The following is a 17,891-nucleotide window of genomic DNA, read 5'->3' as shown; positions in this document are numbered from 1 at the left end:
TACACACGACGCTTATGAACCACATAAATTATTGATTAGATATGATAGAATTAAAAATACAGTTTATTTTTTAGTGATTCTATCAAAACTGTATAATATACATGTTGTACAAATAGTCATTATACAGCTGTCGCTGTTATGGAATTTAATCGAAAAGACCAAAGCCCATGTCATCATCGTCTGACTCAGATTCTTCCTTTGCTGGCTTCTTTTCCTCTGTTAAGAAGAATTTTAATGAAACTTTTATACTTTCGTAAGAAATAAGTGCAAGTATCTTATTGAACAACATTTACCCTTCTTTTCTTCAACTGGAGCAGCAGCTGCTCCAGCAGCAGGTGCAGCAGTGCTAGCAACTGCACTGCCACCAACTGGCATAGATGACAATTTCTCACGTCCTGTAAAAGTGAAAAATATTTTAGAAAATTTTGTATTACTTAAAAACTTTTAGAATATAAATGGTTACAGTATGATTAAACCTAATTAAAAAATTAAAATGCATTCCTGTGAATTTGCAAACGATTTTTATCTGTTTGAAAAGAAAGATAATATTTGATTGAAAATATAGTACCTTGTGCTATTAGTTCATCAATTGACTTTCCATTCAATTCTGAGATAACAAGCTTCAGTTTCTCAGGGTCGAATTCAATTCCGACAGATGATAAAATCTTTTCGATATCATTTTGGTTAGGTGAAGCTTTGCCTCCTAAGGCAGCCAAAAGATAAGCGGCCACGTAACGCATTCTGAAAAATATAATTATACTATTATGCTGTTCTACAAAATAACGCATTTTTCTCAGGAATTAAATAACTTCAGTAAGAAAAAGTACCATCACAAATATCAGTCGAAAGATGGTGAATATTTAAATCATCATGTACATACATTTTTAGTAAAATAGTATTTAGTATCAAATAAAATGTAAATACAGTGGAATAAATTTATACTCCAGTAAATTACGTTTAAATACAATTCAGAAGCAAACTTCACAATATACAATAAAGTGGCATCTAGACAATGAAAAGCCTTTAAAGAGAATGCTTAGAATATATTAGTTTACAATTTTTGCGTTGAATATGTTAATATATATATATATCATCTTAAGATACACATGGTTTGAAAGATTCATCGTATCGTAAATCATCGTTTACTATAATTTGTTAGTTTGTAAACAAATTCTGCCTCTCTGCATATTAATGTATGATAAATCCAAAGCGTACAATATTATTCGTGAAAAGATATTATTAAAACTTGTACTTACCTTTAAGTCTTACGACACGAAACGTGGATCACGCTCAAAACAGACAATGTGACCACGCTGAAGCTTTGATCAAAGAGGAAGAACCGTTAAGACGAAAACAGGAAGGAGGGAAACACATTTCTAATTTCGTTTGTAGCGCCATCTGAGACATGAAATGACATACAATGTGATTGTACATAACTTGTAGTTTTAAAGCTAGCACTGTACAAACTTACGAACGCATGCGTACTGATAATTTTCATGTAAATCAATGTGTGCTGCAATAATACTTCAAGTTTTGCAAGACTCTTCGGTTGTAGCGTGCTCTGTTAGCGAGAATAGGAGTAGAACTTGCTTTTCTCTGATTGGCTAAGGATTCAATGCTAAGACAAGATTTACTGCGGATTGGATGCGCTGTTTGCAAAAGCTATGTGAGGAAGAAAAATCGTGCAAAACCTGAGATATCACTGTATTTATGAATAAATACAAATTGAAAATTAATACATTTGTAAAAGGACGTAGTTGTAAAAAAAAATTAAATTGATTAAAAGGTTCTTAACCCTTTCGGTACGAGCGCCGGATACATCCGGCATCCATCTGGTCATCTGTGTGGCCGAGCGCCGGATATATCCGGCATCCATCTGGTCACCTGTGTGGCTGAGCGCCGGATATAAGAGTGTTCAAAAATTATGGTATTTCCGGGAAACGAGGGGTTCCCAAGATCATTTGAAGCAACTTTTTCCTTAGCGAAAATATTCTACGAAGCTTCGTTCACGAGTTATTAGCGAAAAACAGTGACCAATAAGAGGTGAGCTCGATTGGCGCGAGGCGGCCGAGCCAACGAGCGCGTGAAGCCCAGATCCGCTGATTGGTTCGGCTGCCTTGCGCCAACCGAACTCGTCTTTGATTGGTCAGTGTTTTTCGTTAATAACTCGTGAAGGAAAAAAACTGGTTAAAAATTGTTAAAAATGTTAAAAATTACGCTCACACAACAGGTTGATTAATAATGGATATGAATGGACAGAATCTAAGGTTTGAACTTGAAGCCTGATGCCATGTCAGCCATTTTGAATTATTATCTTGCACGTCACAATGAACTATCTTCCGAGATTCATGTTTCCATGACACTATACATACGCTGTATATAGTAGAATTCCGTACGCACTTCGGTTGGCGAACTTTTACTTTACAATAGTTTTCAAATGAAGTCAAAGTTATCATTTTTGCATTCTTATTTGTCACAAAGAATTGTCTCTTAAATTTTCTCTCATCTATTGATCAAATGCTATTAGAAAGTAGAGAGTATAAAATTCTGCGCAATAAATATATCTTCGTAATTTATGATACAAATTGTTAATTGTACTATAGGTAATTTATACTGGGTGTCCCAACACAAGCGAGAAATGAGGGGTTTCTAAGGTCATTTGAAGTAACTTTTTCTTCAGCAAAAATGCAATCCGCAGCTTCATTTACGAGTTATTAACGAAAAACAAGTAACTAATGAGAGGCAAGATCAGCTGGCGCGAAGTGGTCGAGCCAACGAGCGATCAAAGCCCAGTTCCACTTATGATCTCAGGAACTGAGCACATTTCCCGCTTGTACAATAATTTTGGGACACCCTATATGTACAATGCTATCTTTATTCATGATATGATTCAACCTTGTATAGATCTTTAATCTTGTAAGAATATTTGTATAGATTCCTTATCGCGGTTATCTCCCCAAAAATCCTATACATGATACAGAAAGTACACAGATAAACTGAAGTATAATCTGTGTTTGTTTGTATTTACAATTAGTAGAATATGTACATATGTACAGTAGAGAATTTCCATTAGAAAAGTCGCTTTTTCTACAAAAGATGTTCTAGGTTGAGATAAACATTTCTAAATTTATAATAAACAAATTTAAAAATTATATACTATTTATACGAAATTACTAAAAATAATCTTTGTGGTATTTTTAATAAAAATTATATAATACTGCAACATTGTTTTTATGTATCCAATTTTAAACGAATTTCACACACACACACACAAATTCTACTTTTAAAATTTGTTCATATTAAATTTTTAAACCGAAATATGATAATACATATTAGATATAGAAATATAAATACCTATCTTAAACTAAAATTGCAAAACACTTCTTTTTGTACCAAAAATCAGTACCATTTACTACACAGTTGATAGAAGAGCGTAATTATCTTGTTGAGCAAGAATTAATTTGTGCATTGTACTGTGATTTATCGCAACTCAAACAAGTCATACATACATACTGTTAGTCAACAAAAATCAATGTGAACGCAACGTTGGTAAAGCTATGAAAATGTATTCGATTTGTACCGACTTGTAAAGTGTTTCTTGTGTTACTTGCGAGAATTTTACCAATTGTTACAGGCAATGGGTAAAGAACCAGTTTTTTTAAACAATATATCATAAGATTTTTCTATAGAAGAGCTTCCAAAGGAAAAGGTATATGACACATCATCTTACTAAGCCATTGTGATTCAAAGATACACAATGTAATCGTTCCATACGTAGTAGGATAGTCCCATAAGTGGGAATTTATCTAATAATTTGGGATAGATATCGTCGATATCAGTCGATATCATTCACTCGAATAAATCATGAGACTTATCAAAAACGTTATGTAATTTTTGACCTACATATGGATAAGATTAGGTTATCTTAATTTTCATGTTTGCATTGCATTTTTTATTTTGGAATTTATTAATGTATTATGATTAGAGGATTTATTTTTGTTATTTTACTCTAAACTTATTAAAATTTATTTTGTTTAATTATTGTACCATTATTATATGTTTGACATTTTATAGAGAAATTTGTTATGGAATAAATACATATTATTGAGAGAAGATATATTTGCTTGAATATTTTCACTTTATTATATTTAAGTTTACTAAAAGTTGATTTCATTTTCATTCTCTAAAAATGACACCCACACTATAATTGTAAATGAATGTCTTTTAGTCTTAACATAAGCATATCAATATTATAATATATTTCAAACCGATTATTTAATTATTAATTAATAATAAAATATGTTACAAGATCAGTAATTAACAAATTTCATAAATCCTTTTTCTTTATATGTAGACTTTATAAATAATCTGAAATTTTTATAAAACTTGGGGAATAATAAGTACATTTTCTTATATAATATAAAAACCTTATATTATGAATTGATTCTATAAATTCCCAAATTATTATTTTAATATTTAACAAGTGTCTGTTACTCTTATAATTAATAATGTATTTTATACTTTTCAGGAATAATGTTGAACAGTATACTCAAGCATATTTTACACTGTTTTCTACTATGCATTGTTATAATTACTTTTGAATTAATTTTTGGTGGAGTTTGCTGGAACAGTGATAAATATGTAGACTTAGATCCATGGGTTCAGTATGGATTTGTTGGTGCACTTACATTATATCTGTTGCGAACACTTACATTTCTTTCGTTCCCTCAAGTTTTATTTAATTTCATTGGATTGACAATTTATAATGCATTCCCAGATAAAGTTATCTTAAATGGTTCACCATTACTTGCACCATTCATTTGCATTAGAGTGGTAACACGAGGAGATTATCCTCAGTTAGTGCAAGAAAATGTAATGAGAAATTTAAATAAATGTTTAGAAACTGGTGTAGAAAACTTTCAAATTGAAGTAGTAACTGATAAACCAATTGGGTTATCCCATCATCAAAGAATTAGAGAAGTGGTTGTTCCACCAAATTATTGCACAAGTAGTGGCGCTTTATTCAAAGCACGAGCTTTGCAATATTGTTTAGAGAAATCAGTGAATGAATTAGCAGATAATGATTGGATTGTGCATCTTGATGAAGAAACCCTTATGACTGAAAATTCTCTTCGTGGTATATTAAACTTTGTATTGGATGGAAAACATCAATTTGGTCAAGGATTAATTACATATGCAAATGAAGATGTTGTTAATTGGATTACTACATTAGCAGATAGCTTTAGAGTAGCAGATGATATGGGAAAATTAAGGCTACAATTCACAATGTTTCATAAACCATTCTTCAGTATGAAAGGGTCTTATGTTGTTACTCAGGTATTCATTACATATTATACACAAACTTAAATGGCATGTAACTGTTAAATAAATATTTTTTCTAACAAAGGAGAAGTGAAAAACATGTTAATATTGCAGATGAGTGCGGAAAGACAAGTTTCTTTTAACAATGGATTGGATGGATCTGTTGCAGAAGATTGCTTTTTTGCAATGAAAGCATTTACCCAAGGTTACACGTTTAATTTTGTGGATGGTGAAATGTGGGAAAAATCACCATTCACGTTATGGGACTTTGTACAACAAAGAAAACGGTGGCTACAAGGTATATTGCTTGTTGTACATTCCAAAGCAATTCCATTAAATAAAAAATTACTCTTAGGCATATCTTGTTACTCATGGGTGACAATGCCTTTGTCTACTTCAAATGTCATATTAGCTGGACTTTATCCCATTACTTGTCCTGCAATTATAAATTTTCTATGCGCCTTTATTGGTGCAGTGAATATTTACATGTACATTTTTGGTGTAGTTAAATCATTTTCTTTACATCGATTTGGCATTGCTCGTTTTGTATTATGCATATGTGGGGCATTATCAACTATTCCTTTCAATATAATCATTGAAAATATTGCTGTTATATGGGGTTTATTTGGGAAGAAACATAAATTTTATGTTGTTAAAAAACAGTTAAAACTGAGAGTATAAATAATAGTATTCTAAAATATTTACTATTTATTAGAATACTTTTGGTCGATTGTATATATTACATATACATATCTATATATGTATAGATATGATTATTCAAATTATTAACACGTTGATTCCTATGGAGTTAATTGATTTTTAGTATCAATGCATAATATTGATCTAACTTCATGACCCAGTATTAATATGTCAATGAATCCAGTAGATTATTTAAAGATATTTAAGTAGACGAATTGTAAAACAATCCAAAATTCTTCAAAATTTTATAAGTCTTTTACTATAGTTCTTTACTTATACATATTCATATGTATAAGAAATATTAATACGTAAGAAAATTATACAAATTTTGTACAAACATTATAAACTATTCTAGGGAAGAAATTTAATCATTTTTTTACGTACGGATTAATTTTATAAAATAAATATTATTTGCCCAAATTAATTAATTTCCACGAATTATAAAAAAGTTTAAAACAATGTTGTTATAAACGAGCCTAAACAGTTTTTCTTTTAAAAGCATAGCATAATTTATTAATAGTATTATGATAGTAAAAATGCTTGAAATGGCTAATTTGGAGTGTACAAACATGTTATAAATCTTATAATTGGCTTACAATTGTCATTCAGATATGCTTTTCTAATTAGCAATAATGTACTGCATTGTGTTTTCATAAATCTGTAATATTGAATAGAAGTTATATGTATAAAATCTACTTCTATATTACGTATACAGTAATTATGTACATATTACTTGAATAACAAGTATCATAACACATACGAATTTTTTTACTATCTTATTTTAAAAATTATTACATATACTTTATACATATAAAATAAAATTTGATTAATAAAATGTTTATAATTGAGTAAAACATGTGGGTAATTGTTAAAACAAAATGTTTTTTTATAATATTTAATAGTGAGAGTGGTATAGGTATAAGTTTTTTTAAATTAGCCAAAAATACGTTTAACGTTTATTTCCATTGATATTTTTTTATTACAGTCTTAATGCAATGTAAGTTACTATATTATATTCCAATTAATTTAATTTCATAAAAAGTTCATGATATAAATATCTGTATTTATTTCGGACTAACAAAACAAGTGCAAATACTTCATAGATCTGTAGCATTACGAATGATGATATAATAAAAATATGCCAGGAGAAATAGTCTGTAACTTATTTCCTGATACAGCGTGTAATTAAAAATTTTTATCTTAAATTGAAAATGAAATGAAAATGTATCGATTAAAAGAAGTGGCAACGCTGTCAATATGTGGTTACAAAGCTTGCGATGTAACTATACACCATACGTAAATGTATGATACATACATACTGTACTAACCTGTACATAATAGTCACAGAATGTACAATATACAGTAATACCAATGACTCAGGTTTTGCACGATTTTTCTTCCTCCCATAGCTTTTGCAAACGTTCCCATCATTTTACTGTGCATTCAATCCGCAGTGAATCCTGTCTTAGCATCGAATCCTCGACCAATCAGAGCAAAGCAATTTCTACTCCTATTCTCGTCAACGGACCTACTCATGCACACGTTCAGGTCACAGCTTGATCTGTTAACGAGAGTCGGTATAGAAATTTTCTTTGCTTTAATTGGCTAACGATTTGCTGCTGAGATAGAATCCACTGTGGATTCGATGCGCAGTAAATATATTCGTGCCAGCATAGGGAATAAGAAAAGCGTGCAGGAGTAGGATCTGTATACTGTATACAATATGTTTTAAATACTACCAACCAACTTAACTTAATATACATACATACTGTTTACATATGTTACAAAAGAATTTTTTAATCTTGTGTTTTGAAACTTATTATATTTGAAAAAAGACATAGAAGTGAAATGAAAAGGTGTACATACTAGAGCTAGTGATAGACAATGATAATTGTTTTTAAACACATTAAACAAGATAGTATCCAAAAATTTATAACCTATATTTAATGATAGATTCATGCAATTAAGGAATTCTTGAAACACAATGAATACAAGAATGGGAAAGAAAGACATTGTTCAAGCGGTAATTCTTTCGGAAGATTTTGTAACAAATTTGACACCTATGCAAGATATATATCCAAGTGTTTTAATGCCAATCATAAACGTACCGCTTTTAGATTATTTAATGGAAACTTTGATCAAGTGTGGAATACAAGAATTGTTTCTTTATTGTAGCCGTCATATCGATTTAATAAAAGCTTATATAAATAAACGAAAGTGGCCAAGAATATTAGTTTCTCTAATCATATCAGAGGGATGTTTGTCTTTGGGTGATGCTCTTAGAGATATTGATACGAAAGGTTCAATTCGTGGTAATTTCATACTAATAAGAGGAGATGCCTTTATTAATGCAGATCTTATGAATGCTTTAAACAATCATCGCTCTAAACTTGAAAGAGATAAAGGTGCAACAATCACTATGTTGATGAGAAACTTTGGCTCAACAAACAATTCCTTATTAAGGAAAGAAACAGTTTTATTAGTATCTGATAAAACTAGCAACAAGGTCCTACATTACAGTAAATTAAAATTTGATGAGAAGAAAGTAAAGTTAGAATTGAATTGGTTCTTAGATCACAGTGAAATTGAGATCAATACTTGTTATATGGATACTCACGTTTATCTATGTTCACCTGCTGTACTTCCACTGTTCTCAGATAATTTTGATTTTCAAGTAAGTTATTAAAAAATAAATATACCCTTTTGTCAAAGAAGAATATTGAATATAATTGAAAAAAGATTAATTGATACAAAGTTATTTAATAAAACTAAATTCCTTTATAACAACAATTTAAGAACATATTTTTTGTGTAGATTTAAATAAATAATAACTTTTGTATTAACTTACTAATTAAAAAATCTTGTCTTGTTATTTTGTTTTATTTTTATATGTAGAATCACTATTTATTTAGTTGTATTGTTTGATATTATTCACAATTTTCATGTATGTTCATAGAAAGTAATGGAAGTGAGGCATTCTGTATAATGTACTAAATAATATATAATTTTCTATACCATTAATAGACAATGGAAGATTTCATTCGAGGAGTGTTGATGAATGAAGAAATCCTGAATTCCCGTATTTATTGGCAACAATTGAATCCTGAAGAGTATAGTCTACCAATTATATCATGGAATGCATACCAGATTCTTAATCGTGATATTTTGAATAGACATAGTTTTCCACTTACACCGAATTCTATTCCATTTCTAAAAAATTTTATTCATATGCCACGAAGCACTTACAAACACAGAAGTGCCTCTCTTGCTAAAGGTTGCACTTTAGAAGAAGATAGTGTGCTTTGCCAAAACAGTACGTTAGGAAATGATACCTCTGTTACGAGATCTGTTATTGGACACAATTGTTTAATAGGCTGTAATGTAAAAATAAAAAATTCCTATGTACTATCAGATACTAAAATTGAAGACAATTGTACTATTACAAACAGTATAATATTTCCAAACTGTGTTATTAAAAAGGCCACTCAAATAAATAAATGTATATTATATCCTGGAACAAATATTGATGCTCGAATAGAATATATTGATTCCATATTAAAATTGAAAGACAATAAAGTTATCACTATACAGATGTCAGAAATTGAAATGGATTATGACTTTGAGTTCTTTAATGATTACCATACAGAAGAATCTGATAACGACTACCATGCAGAAGATGATTATTCTACAGATGATACAAGTAGCAATGTAGATTCTGAATACAATTCACCAATTCCAGATGATACAGACATGTTTCTATCTGAAGTTATTGATAGTTTGTTAAGAGGTTTTCAAGATACACTTAAGTGTGAAAACATAATTTTGGAGATAAACTCGTCAAGATATGCATATAACATTACCATGAGTGAAGTAACATATAATGTTATTAAAGCTATATTAAGTTTACCATTTCATTATTTTTCAGAATTGAAAAAAACTATAAATAATCAAAGATATAAAGACTACTTGAAAAGTATGGTGACTTACTTCCGGCCAATTATTTTTAATTATGTCAAAACAGAAGATGCTCAAGATCATTGTTTACGTGCAATAGAAGATGTTGCTACTTCAACTGAAGAATTATTACCAGTTTTAGAAAACTTATTACTTGTTTTTTACAAAAAAGACATCTTATCAGAAGAAAAGATTTTAAACTGGTATAGATCCAGTGGAATTCAAAACAATAAAATCAAAACTGCAATAAAATCATTTATTTCCTGGCTTGAAGAACCTGAAGACTGATATGAAAATCTTCAAATGAAAGTTCTAAGATATACTTTAGGTAAGACTGTATAAAATCTACACTTTTTAATCAATATGACTTTATTTACAATAAAAAAATTTCTGACAAATTTTTGTCAAACTAATTTAAAGTGGAATTTATTATTACCAGACTGAGATTATGTAAGCTAAGGCAAAAATGTGTTTTCTCATTATGTTTTGCTATTAATACATAAAAACTACAGTCTCACTATTACATTTTTAAAAGAATTCTTTTTAATGTATTATATCAATGAAATTAGAAGAAAATAAAACACATTATTTAATGTAATGTCTTTATTATTGTATTAGTTTTTTGTGGTAATACACTTTGAGCAATAATACAGATCAAGTGTAAATAAATTATATTTTGTATATGGTAACGTGTATCAACTAGTAACCTTATTAAAATATTTTAAATAATGTATTCAAAAGAGGAAGTATAAATTATTATTCTGTGGGAAAAACAGTATCTGTTAAGTTGTGCCAAGCTTGGTGCTGATGATCTGGAAATTTAATTGTATCTATCCAATGTTTTAGTCGGGCTCCTTTGCTGTTAGAACTTAATTCAAGTCCACCTAAATAATAATACAATGCATATAAGTGGAATACAATATAAAGTACTAGACTAGTGAATAATTTTTTAAATTTTACTAAAATTTAATATGTTCAATGACATTTATTTCATTATATGTATATATTATATGCTTCTGATATTGTATTTATGTGATCACTTTTATTTTATACTATATCAATTTTTTAGTCCTTAAGACAATCATTTAATTGGTAAACATTCTACTTTTTATTATCATATATTATTATATTTGTTTTACCAAGATAGTCGTTATTCTTGCCAAAGTCCTTGTCCCACACTGTAATGTGTAATGCAAGTTTTGTAAGATCTGTCAACCGCATAGTAAAAATAAATTCTTCATTCCATTTGGGATTTAAAGTTTTCCACTTGATTGTTGTGTTCTGAGAATTACGACCTATGATTTTCTTTGACATGAGCTTTCTGCCTGTGATACGTGCAATTGAATAGTCAAAGACACGTTGTTTTTGATTGTTTGTCACATTTTCTATAAGGCACAACTTGACAAATGGGTCAGAAAATCCATTACTATCCATTGGAAGTAGATTTGCAGCTTGTTGAACCATAACCATCAATGCTCTACGTCTTGTACAGTAACTTAGAGCCACTTCAATCTTTCCCCGTCCACTGGAAAACACACCCCATGCAGCTTCTTCATTGTTCACCTATGCCAACGTCGAGCTCTTATATCTTAGTGTCTGCAATAATGTAAGTAAAGTCGGCCGTCGCGAGAAATTGAAGGCACGATGAAATAATTAGAAAAATCATATCTATAATCATATGAATAATACTAACTCAAATGTAGAGAACAATTTATAAACTATTAATTGTAATATTCTATTAATTAGCGTTTTTCAAGCTATCTAAGATTGATTATAGAGGATGAAATTAATTATACATACTGGATAATAATCTTGTAATGGGACATTATAATGTTTGGTTTGACGGGGTTGTAACTCGTGCAGGGGAAACCTCGCTTCTCCTAGAAAGTCTTGACCTGCTGGATCGTCCTGGAGTATCAGGATGTGAAGTGCTTTGCCATTCCATATCTGTTATGAAACAATCATTAATTGTTCGCATTCTTTAATCATCGATATAATCAACCTAGTTGTTATTAGAGTAAAAAATTGTTATTGTTCGTACGTCTGTTTCCGTCGTTCCATAAAAGTTTAGTGTCTCGTTGAATTCCGGATTCCGTGTTTTGTGGACTGTCTTTGTTCGAAGACGTTCCGTATTCGCTACTGGATCTATTGGTAATATGTTCAGTTTGCAGAACGGATCGGCGAGACCATGAATATCCATTGGTCGTAAGCCTCGTGCTCGTTCCACCTTGCACTGGAGGCACTGATCCGCTGGGTCGTATTGCAAGGAGATTTCTAGAGTTCCATAATTTTCCTCCACTCCTATGTATCATAGTAGTATAAGATTAATTTTATAATTATACATTTCTTTTGACTGTTATTTTGAATATTAGTCACCGTGCTCCAACATTTGTAGGTGTGACGAGTCGATTTGATTGTTGCTGTGCGGGTTCTCTTTTTCTAAGTAAAATTGACTTGCGTGCTGGCCCATGTATTTCTCTTTGATTTGAAACTGTTCTAGTACTTGTTCCGTTGGAATGATTGTCGTTCCCAGTTTCATTGGAACCGTTGACGAATTCAATCTACAATGTGTTAACTGATGTTAGCTAAACTTCTACTCTTTTGTCTAGCATTCTTACGTACCTGAGAGATTGTACCTGAGAGTTTTTTAATTGATTGTATGAGTTAAACTCTATTCTACGAGTATCGTTATTTATATCGCTGGGATTGTCGGATTTTTTAACTTTTTCAGTGATGATTTCATCCTCGAAAGACACACGTTGTTCAAATTGGGGATCATGAGTGGCTTTACCATTCGTTCGCAATCGTGAACTCGCAACTGAAGAAGTTGGTGAAATACGACTACATTGAGATGTAATTGAAAGAGTAGACCTATCTAATTGATCTAAGCATTCTTCACGATTATTCAACGGTGATAAGTCGTTGGATCGCTGTCCCGGTGATATTTTAGATACACTGCTAGTTGATTGAGCAGAATTCGAAAATGGCGAAAGTCGCGTTACTTCTTCATCCGAAGAGGAATCGTGAGGTTCTGTTAATTCCAGAGATTTGTTTCCTCCAACAGTCCAAGACATCTGCTTGTGACCAATTCGCGACCATCCACGTTCCTGTTTTAATCAAATATGTTAATATATTTATTTTATTCAATCAATTACTTTATTACTAGGGTGAATTGAAATACCTTTTTCTCGGGCAAAATGTACTTTGGCATGCCTTTAAGAAACCAAGCACCGCTTTTTTTCCACATTTCTCTGGTCTCTGCGCATATACGACAAAGAAATTGTCTTTGACTGTTATTTGAACGTCTGACAATTCGTTGCATAGTTGTTCTATCTAGCACACTTTTTGTTGAAACTGTACTTGGAAATGCCGAATTAAGTTCAGTAGTTTCTATACCACATTTTTGACATATGTATTTACGACAGTCCTTGCAAAGATTTGGTGTTGCACCCAGTACGGCTCCAAATTTTTCACCACATAGAGCACAGGAACATACGCAATGCGCACTGTTAGAACAACGGCTACTACAGTTTCTTCTCTCATTCATCCTTGTTCCAGTGACAATACAAACATTACGTTTCATGTTTTCTAGTCTCTCTACTAATCTACCAATTCGTTCTTGTTCGGATAAATCTAGGGCTTCAGCTCTTTGAATGACCTAAAATATTAGCAAAAAGATAACATATATATGTAAACGTTCAATTTATACTTTTACTATTATCTTTACAACTTCGTGATTTTAAACTTTAACGTCTTTTATTAATGAATCCATTTACCTCTATGATTGCTTGTTGCTCTTCTTCAGACAATACAAATGATTGTGCACAACGATTTGAACCAGCAGTGTAAGAATTTGAATAATTACCCCATTTTGAATCTAGAGCACCAGTCTTCACAGACCATCCTATGCGCAATCTGATTACAGAACAAAATAAATATATTTAGTAGAGAATATAAATTATATATACTTGTCAAATATATTTTATTTATACTCACTTTGCTCTCAATGCTAAATGACGATCATTTGGACAAACCCATCTGTTTCCTCTACCTGGATCTTTTACTGTGATGTCCATAGTGATTAGTGAGAAAGAGATTAATGTAACCCTTAGATCATTTTAAATATACTATGAACATTGTGTAATGTAGTTTATCCTACGAAAAATAAATATACGTAAAAAGAGAATTGTGATATATAAAATAAGATAAAATTTAACTACTAAATTATTAATGTTATAAAATTATTTTTCCACGGAAGTGAAATTTTTATAATGAAATCTTGTTAATTATTCGATTGATTGGAATTGTTACACAAAATTGGTGTGAGATGAGAAGGTATAGAAACTAATAAAAAAGATATTTTCTAAATGTACGTTTTTTAAATTAGTTGCTTCATTAGATGCCATTTCCTCGAAACGATCGTGGCTGATATTCTTTGCCGCAAAAACATTTCCTCTTTCCGCATGCTAGAATTTCTATCATTCACGTTATTTACAACTTTACGTACATAATTCTTACAACATATTCTGACATTTACTATAGTTAATTAGTTTTAACAATTAAAAACTTTCAGAGAAGAAAATTGTAACACACTTATTTTTTTATCTTGTCGATAAAAACGTAAAAGCAACTTTACGTACATAATTCTTACAACACGTTCTGACATTTACTATAGTTAATTAGTTTTAACAATTAAAAACTTTCAGAGAAGAAAATTGTAACACACTTATTTTTTTATCTTGTCGATAAAAACGTAAAAGCAACTTTACGTACATAATTCTTACAACACGTTCTGACATTTACTATAGTTAATTAGTTTTAACAATTAAAAACTTTCAGAGAAGAAAATTGTAACACACTTATTTTTTTATCTTGTCGATAAAAACGTAAAAGCATGTGATTATTTTTCGTATCATCATATGAGTATTAAATAAAATACTAATAATAAATAATAGTCTTACAAATTCATAATAATATTAGTTATTCTTTCAGAAAAATATTAGTTCTTTTAAAGTATTTATTTTATGGGATACACATATTAGACGTTAAATATTTATTATATTTTTTGATTCCTAATCAAATTTGTTATTATGTGAAGAATTAATTATTTTTTGCACGAAATATCAATTGATTAAAAATAGTATGGACAAGATAAAGTTAGATTATGCACGTTATCAGTATAACGAATACAGGGAGAAATCTCAAAAATTGCTTCGGACAAATGTTTCCTTTGAAATTCGTTATATACGGATACATTCGTGATAGACGTATCTACGATTGCGATTTAAATATAGCACTTGTGTCAACGTTTGTTCGAAAAATAAGGTGTATTCCGAAAGAATAGCTTCCATTTTAAAATACGGGCGCAACAAGTATCTGTTTTCATTTCTACGTGATTTAAGTTTCTAAAAGAAGACTATCTATATTTGTACATAATCGATATTGCAATGGTTCTTGCGTCGACCCTTATTTTCTTGTTACGGAACAACTTTAATAGTTACAAAACCCGGGAGAATATCTTCTAAATATAACAGAATGTATTTGAATGGGTTAAAAACCGGAAGGAAGCTATTCTCGTAACAGAGAAATCAAATATTTTTATCGCCAAATATTTTTTCGTAATTATCGTAATTTTGTAATTATTATAAAGAAACACATGCACGAACAAATAATAAAGAAAACACAAATCTATATTATAATACACCGTGTTGATCAGATAAGGTCTTGTGTGAAATCATTGCGTTGCATATGGACTATAGTCACATTAGTCATTACAGAAAGGGAAAATGTTAGGAAGTGGTTGCGTGGAAAGGGCGAGGAAGGGAGGGATAGCTCGTGTCGGACGCGTGGCAGTCTTATAGTGACTGAAAAAAAGAATGAGCGCGAAAGTCCTATGTTGAAGGGCGATCAATCGAAACTTGTGACACGTATCGTCATAACTCATGCGTTGCATTGCAAACAATTTACCCGACACTACACACGTACATAATATTACCAAAACTACATAAAACGAATTAACGCGTACCTTGCGAATCAAATGTACCGCAATTACGTATTCTAGACTGTAAACTATCATTCATTTAACCATTTCTCATAGAAAATGTAGCACAATAAAGATATCAGACATTATCTACTTCATTGTTAGCTGTAAGATAGATTATTATAATGAAGGACAAAGTGTTTCAAAAATTCTTTCGGAAAGAACGGTGGACATACGTTGCTTTGTGAAACTTCTGTCTTGTCAATTAATAAAATTTATTTATTAATCCGCCAATAAGGTACAAGCGATAGGAATTTTCTTATTAAAAGTGAGCAGTTGTTCGAAATAATTCATATACTTACGAAATCTGTGAATTTCTTCTGTCATGTGAGTGTTAATTAAAGGACAAGCTGTCACACCAAACTTTAATTATCGAATGTTAGGCAGTACGACGGTTGCGGATAACTGGTGTCTTTACTAATTACGAAACAGTCCGCAGGATATGACTTGCGTGGAGGACAGAGTATAGAACTGTACTTGCCACGCTATCAGCAAGCCGACAAGTGGGTGCTATGCAGTGCTATGTATTATCGCAGAAACTAGCCTACGACTCCACTTCTCTTTCGATACTGGCGCAAGAGGGTGCGTGGCATGCGTGCGATTCACAGGGATGTATCTAGGAAATTTACTGACAAGTATATCGAAAGTCCGCACTAAACTTAAACATTATTATTTAAATAACATATTAAAAAAATGTTTATGTTCTCGAATAGTATACAGTAATGAGCAAAAGTAAGTATACACCTTTTAAAACCGAATAACTTTTTTTAAAATTGGACTATACGACCAGGATTTTTCTTGAGATGTACGAAGGACTTTACTAGATAATGTGTAAAAGAATATTTCCAGAAATTGCAATTAGTTGAGAACTTCTTTATTTGAGCCCATAATGAAAATTCAATATGCGTTTTACAGACTTCAGTAATTTAAATGCATGTTGAAAATTTTATCAACAAATGTTATTACAATTATTTGCACGTAAAAATTATCTTTCTTTTACTTCGAATGAACTAATATTTTATTTTATATTTCAATAAATTTGTATTTAAAGAATTTATTAAATATTTTCTTAGTCATACGTTTTTTTTAAAAAGAAATGTTATTTGGATTACTTAATCAACTTGAATACAAAATAGAAAATAATAAAGTAAACGGATAATTTAATTAACAATGTCGTAAATATATATTAATAGAACAGAATATTTTATTTTCAGACTTCCGGATACGAAAAGGGACTCGGTTTACAATATTTAGGTTGCTAAACTATCTCCCTTACACTCTGCCACTCTTACTGTACAAACATTACATGTTTATATTCATTAAAAAAGTCTCGTGATCTTTTATTTGTAATATTAGATTAATACATACTTTAGCTCATTTGATTAAAAAATTATTGGATATATGTAATTATTATCCATAATAAATCCTTAAAACCGATCCCCATGCCGGTTCTAAAGATCTTAATATTTATTTCCGCCATAATAATTCATAATTTAGGTATCTCACTTACACTTGTGTGAAAATATATATCGAATCTCAAACTGTTTGTAAAATATCATACATGTATATCTGTAAAACTAAGATTCATATCACTATTTTGTATAAATATATTGTTTACTTTTGACGTGGGACATTTATGATGAGTAATATATTTATACAAAATAGTAATGATATATAGTATGTACACAAGTTCAATAAAAATGGAATTACAAACAAATTACATAAAAATCCAAAATAGGAATAATCGAAATGAAATGTTGTTAATTCATTGTAAATGAATACACAATATTAATTTATCGTCAATTATACGTAATCAGAAACACCGTGTTGAGGAAAATGTATGTCCTTGTCCCATATTGCAATTATTGACGTGCTA

At 30.4% G+C, this 17,891-nt stretch overlaps 4 protein-coding genes, 1 long non-coding RNA gene and 1 other non-coding gene across 6 annotated transcripts; 3 read left to right on the top strand and 3 right to left on the bottom strand.

Annotated features, from left to right (window-relative positions):
• Positions 1–45: 45 nt before the first annotated feature.
• Positions 46–1,398, bottom strand: RpLP2 (ribosomal protein LP2). Its single transcript, XM_033485862.2, has 4 exons — positions 1,257–1,398; positions 569–741; positions 294–395; positions 46–216 (listed from the first exon to the last, which is right to left on the bottom strand). The coding sequence occupies exons 2-4, from the start codon at positions 738–740 to the stop codon at positions 146–148; spliced, it is 345 nt and encodes a 114-aa protein (XP_033341753.2). The 5' UTR covers position 741; positions 1,257–1,398; the 3' UTR covers positions 46–145.
• Positions 803–877, bottom strand: LOC117229687 (small nucleolar RNA Me28S-Am982). Its single transcript, XR_004492615.1, has one exon. It is a non-coding gene; the product is annotated as a small nucleolar RNA Me28S-Am982 (small nucleolar RNA).
• A 2,030-nt stretch (positions 1,399–3,428) lies between the features above and the next one.
• On the top strand, positions 3,429–7,172 carry egh (beta-1,4-mannosyltransferase egh). Its single transcript, XM_076520085.1, has 3 exons — positions 3,429–3,709; positions 4,529–5,337; positions 5,437–7,172. Exons 2-3 carry the CDS (start codon positions 4,534–4,536, stop codon positions 6,001–6,003), a joined length of 1,371 nt encoding a protein of 456 aa, XP_076376200.1. The 5' UTR covers positions 3,429–3,709; positions 4,529–4,533; the 3' UTR covers positions 6,004–7,172.
• A 530-nt stretch (positions 7,173–7,702) lies between these two features.
• On the top strand, positions 7,703–10,388 carry eIF2Bepsilon (eukaryotic translation initiation factor 2B subunit epsilon). Its single transcript, XM_033485863.2, has 2 exons — positions 7,703–8,695; positions 9,046–10,388. Exons 1-2 carry the CDS (start codon positions 8,006–8,008, stop codon positions 10,261–10,263), a joined length of 1,908 nt encoding a protein of 635 aa, XP_033341754.2. The 5' UTR covers positions 7,703–8,005; the 3' UTR covers positions 10,264–10,388.
• Positions 10,389–10,560: 172 nt separating this feature from the next.
• LOC117229454 (rabphilin-3A) lies at positions 10,561–16,457 on the bottom strand. Its single transcript, XM_033485934.2, has 10 exons — positions 16,318–16,457; positions 13,972–14,130; positions 13,752–13,890; positions 13,157–13,633; positions 12,598–13,082; positions 12,352–12,536; positions 12,017–12,276; positions 11,776–11,922; positions 11,115–11,538; positions 10,561–10,859 (listed from the first exon to the last, which is right to left on the bottom strand). The coding sequence occupies exons 2-10, from the start codon at positions 14,049–14,051 to the stop codon at positions 10,732–10,734; spliced, it is 2,325 nt and encodes a 774-aa protein (XP_033341825.2). The 5' UTR covers positions 14,052–14,130; positions 16,318–16,457; the 3' UTR covers positions 10,561–10,731.
• A 153-nt stretch (positions 16,458–16,610) lies between these two features.
• On the top strand, positions 16,611–17,837 carry LOC117229460 (uncharacterized). Its single transcript, XR_004492557.2, has 2 exons — positions 16,611–16,747; positions 17,230–17,837. It is a non-coding gene; the product is annotated as an uncharacterized LOC117229460 (long non-coding RNA).
• Positions 17,838–17,891: the final 54 nt, after the last annotated feature.

Source organism: Megalopta genalis, chromosome 3 (genome assembly GCF_051020955.1).
Source record: "Megalopta genalis isolate 19385.01 chromosome 3, iyMegGena1_principal, whole genome shotgun sequence".
NCBI classification, from domain to species: domain Eukaryota; kingdom Metazoa; phylum Arthropoda; class Insecta; order Hymenoptera; family Halictidae; genus Megalopta; species Megalopta genalis.
This window is presented reverse-complemented; position numbering and strand designations above follow the sequence as displayed.

Coding starts and splice junctions, on each gene's coding strand:
- egh (XM_076520085.1), top strand. CDS start 4,534: ATGTTGAACAGTATACTCAAGCATATTTTACACTGTTTTCTACTATGC. Junction 5,338..5,436: donor GGTCTTATGTTGTTACTCAG/GTATTCATTACA, acceptor TTAATATTGCAG/ATGAGTGCGGAAAGACAAGT.
- LOC117229454 (XM_033485934.2), bottom strand. CDS start 14,051: ATGGACATCACAGTAAAAGATCCAGGTAGAGGAAACAGATGGGTTTGT. Junction 13,634..13,751: donor AGCAACAAGCAATCATAGAG/GTAAATGGATTC, acceptor CTAATATTTTAG/GTCATTCAAAGAGCTGAAGC. Junction 13,083..13,156: donor ACATTTTGCCCGAGAAAAAG/GTATTTCAATTC, acceptor TGATTAAAACAG/GAACGTGGATGGTCGCGAAT.
- eIF2Bepsilon (XM_033485863.2), top strand. CDS start 8,006: ATGAATACAAGAATGGGAAAGAAAGACATTGTTCAAGCGGTAATTCTT. Junction 8,696..9,045: donor CAGATAATTTTGATTTTCAA/GTAAGTTATTAA, acceptor TACCATTAATAG/ACAATGGAAGATTTCATTCG.
- RpLP2 (XM_033485862.2), bottom strand. CDS start 740: ATGCGTTACGTGGCCGCTTATCTTTTGGCTGCCTTAGGAGGCAAAGCT. Junction 396..568: donor TGATGAACTAATAGCACAAG/GTACTATATTTT, acceptor TCACTTTTACAG/GACGTGAGAAATTGTCATCT. Junction 217..293: donor TCCAGTTGAAGAAAAGAAGG/GTAAATGTTGTT, acceptor TCTTCTTAACAG/AGGAAAAGAAGCCAGCAAAG.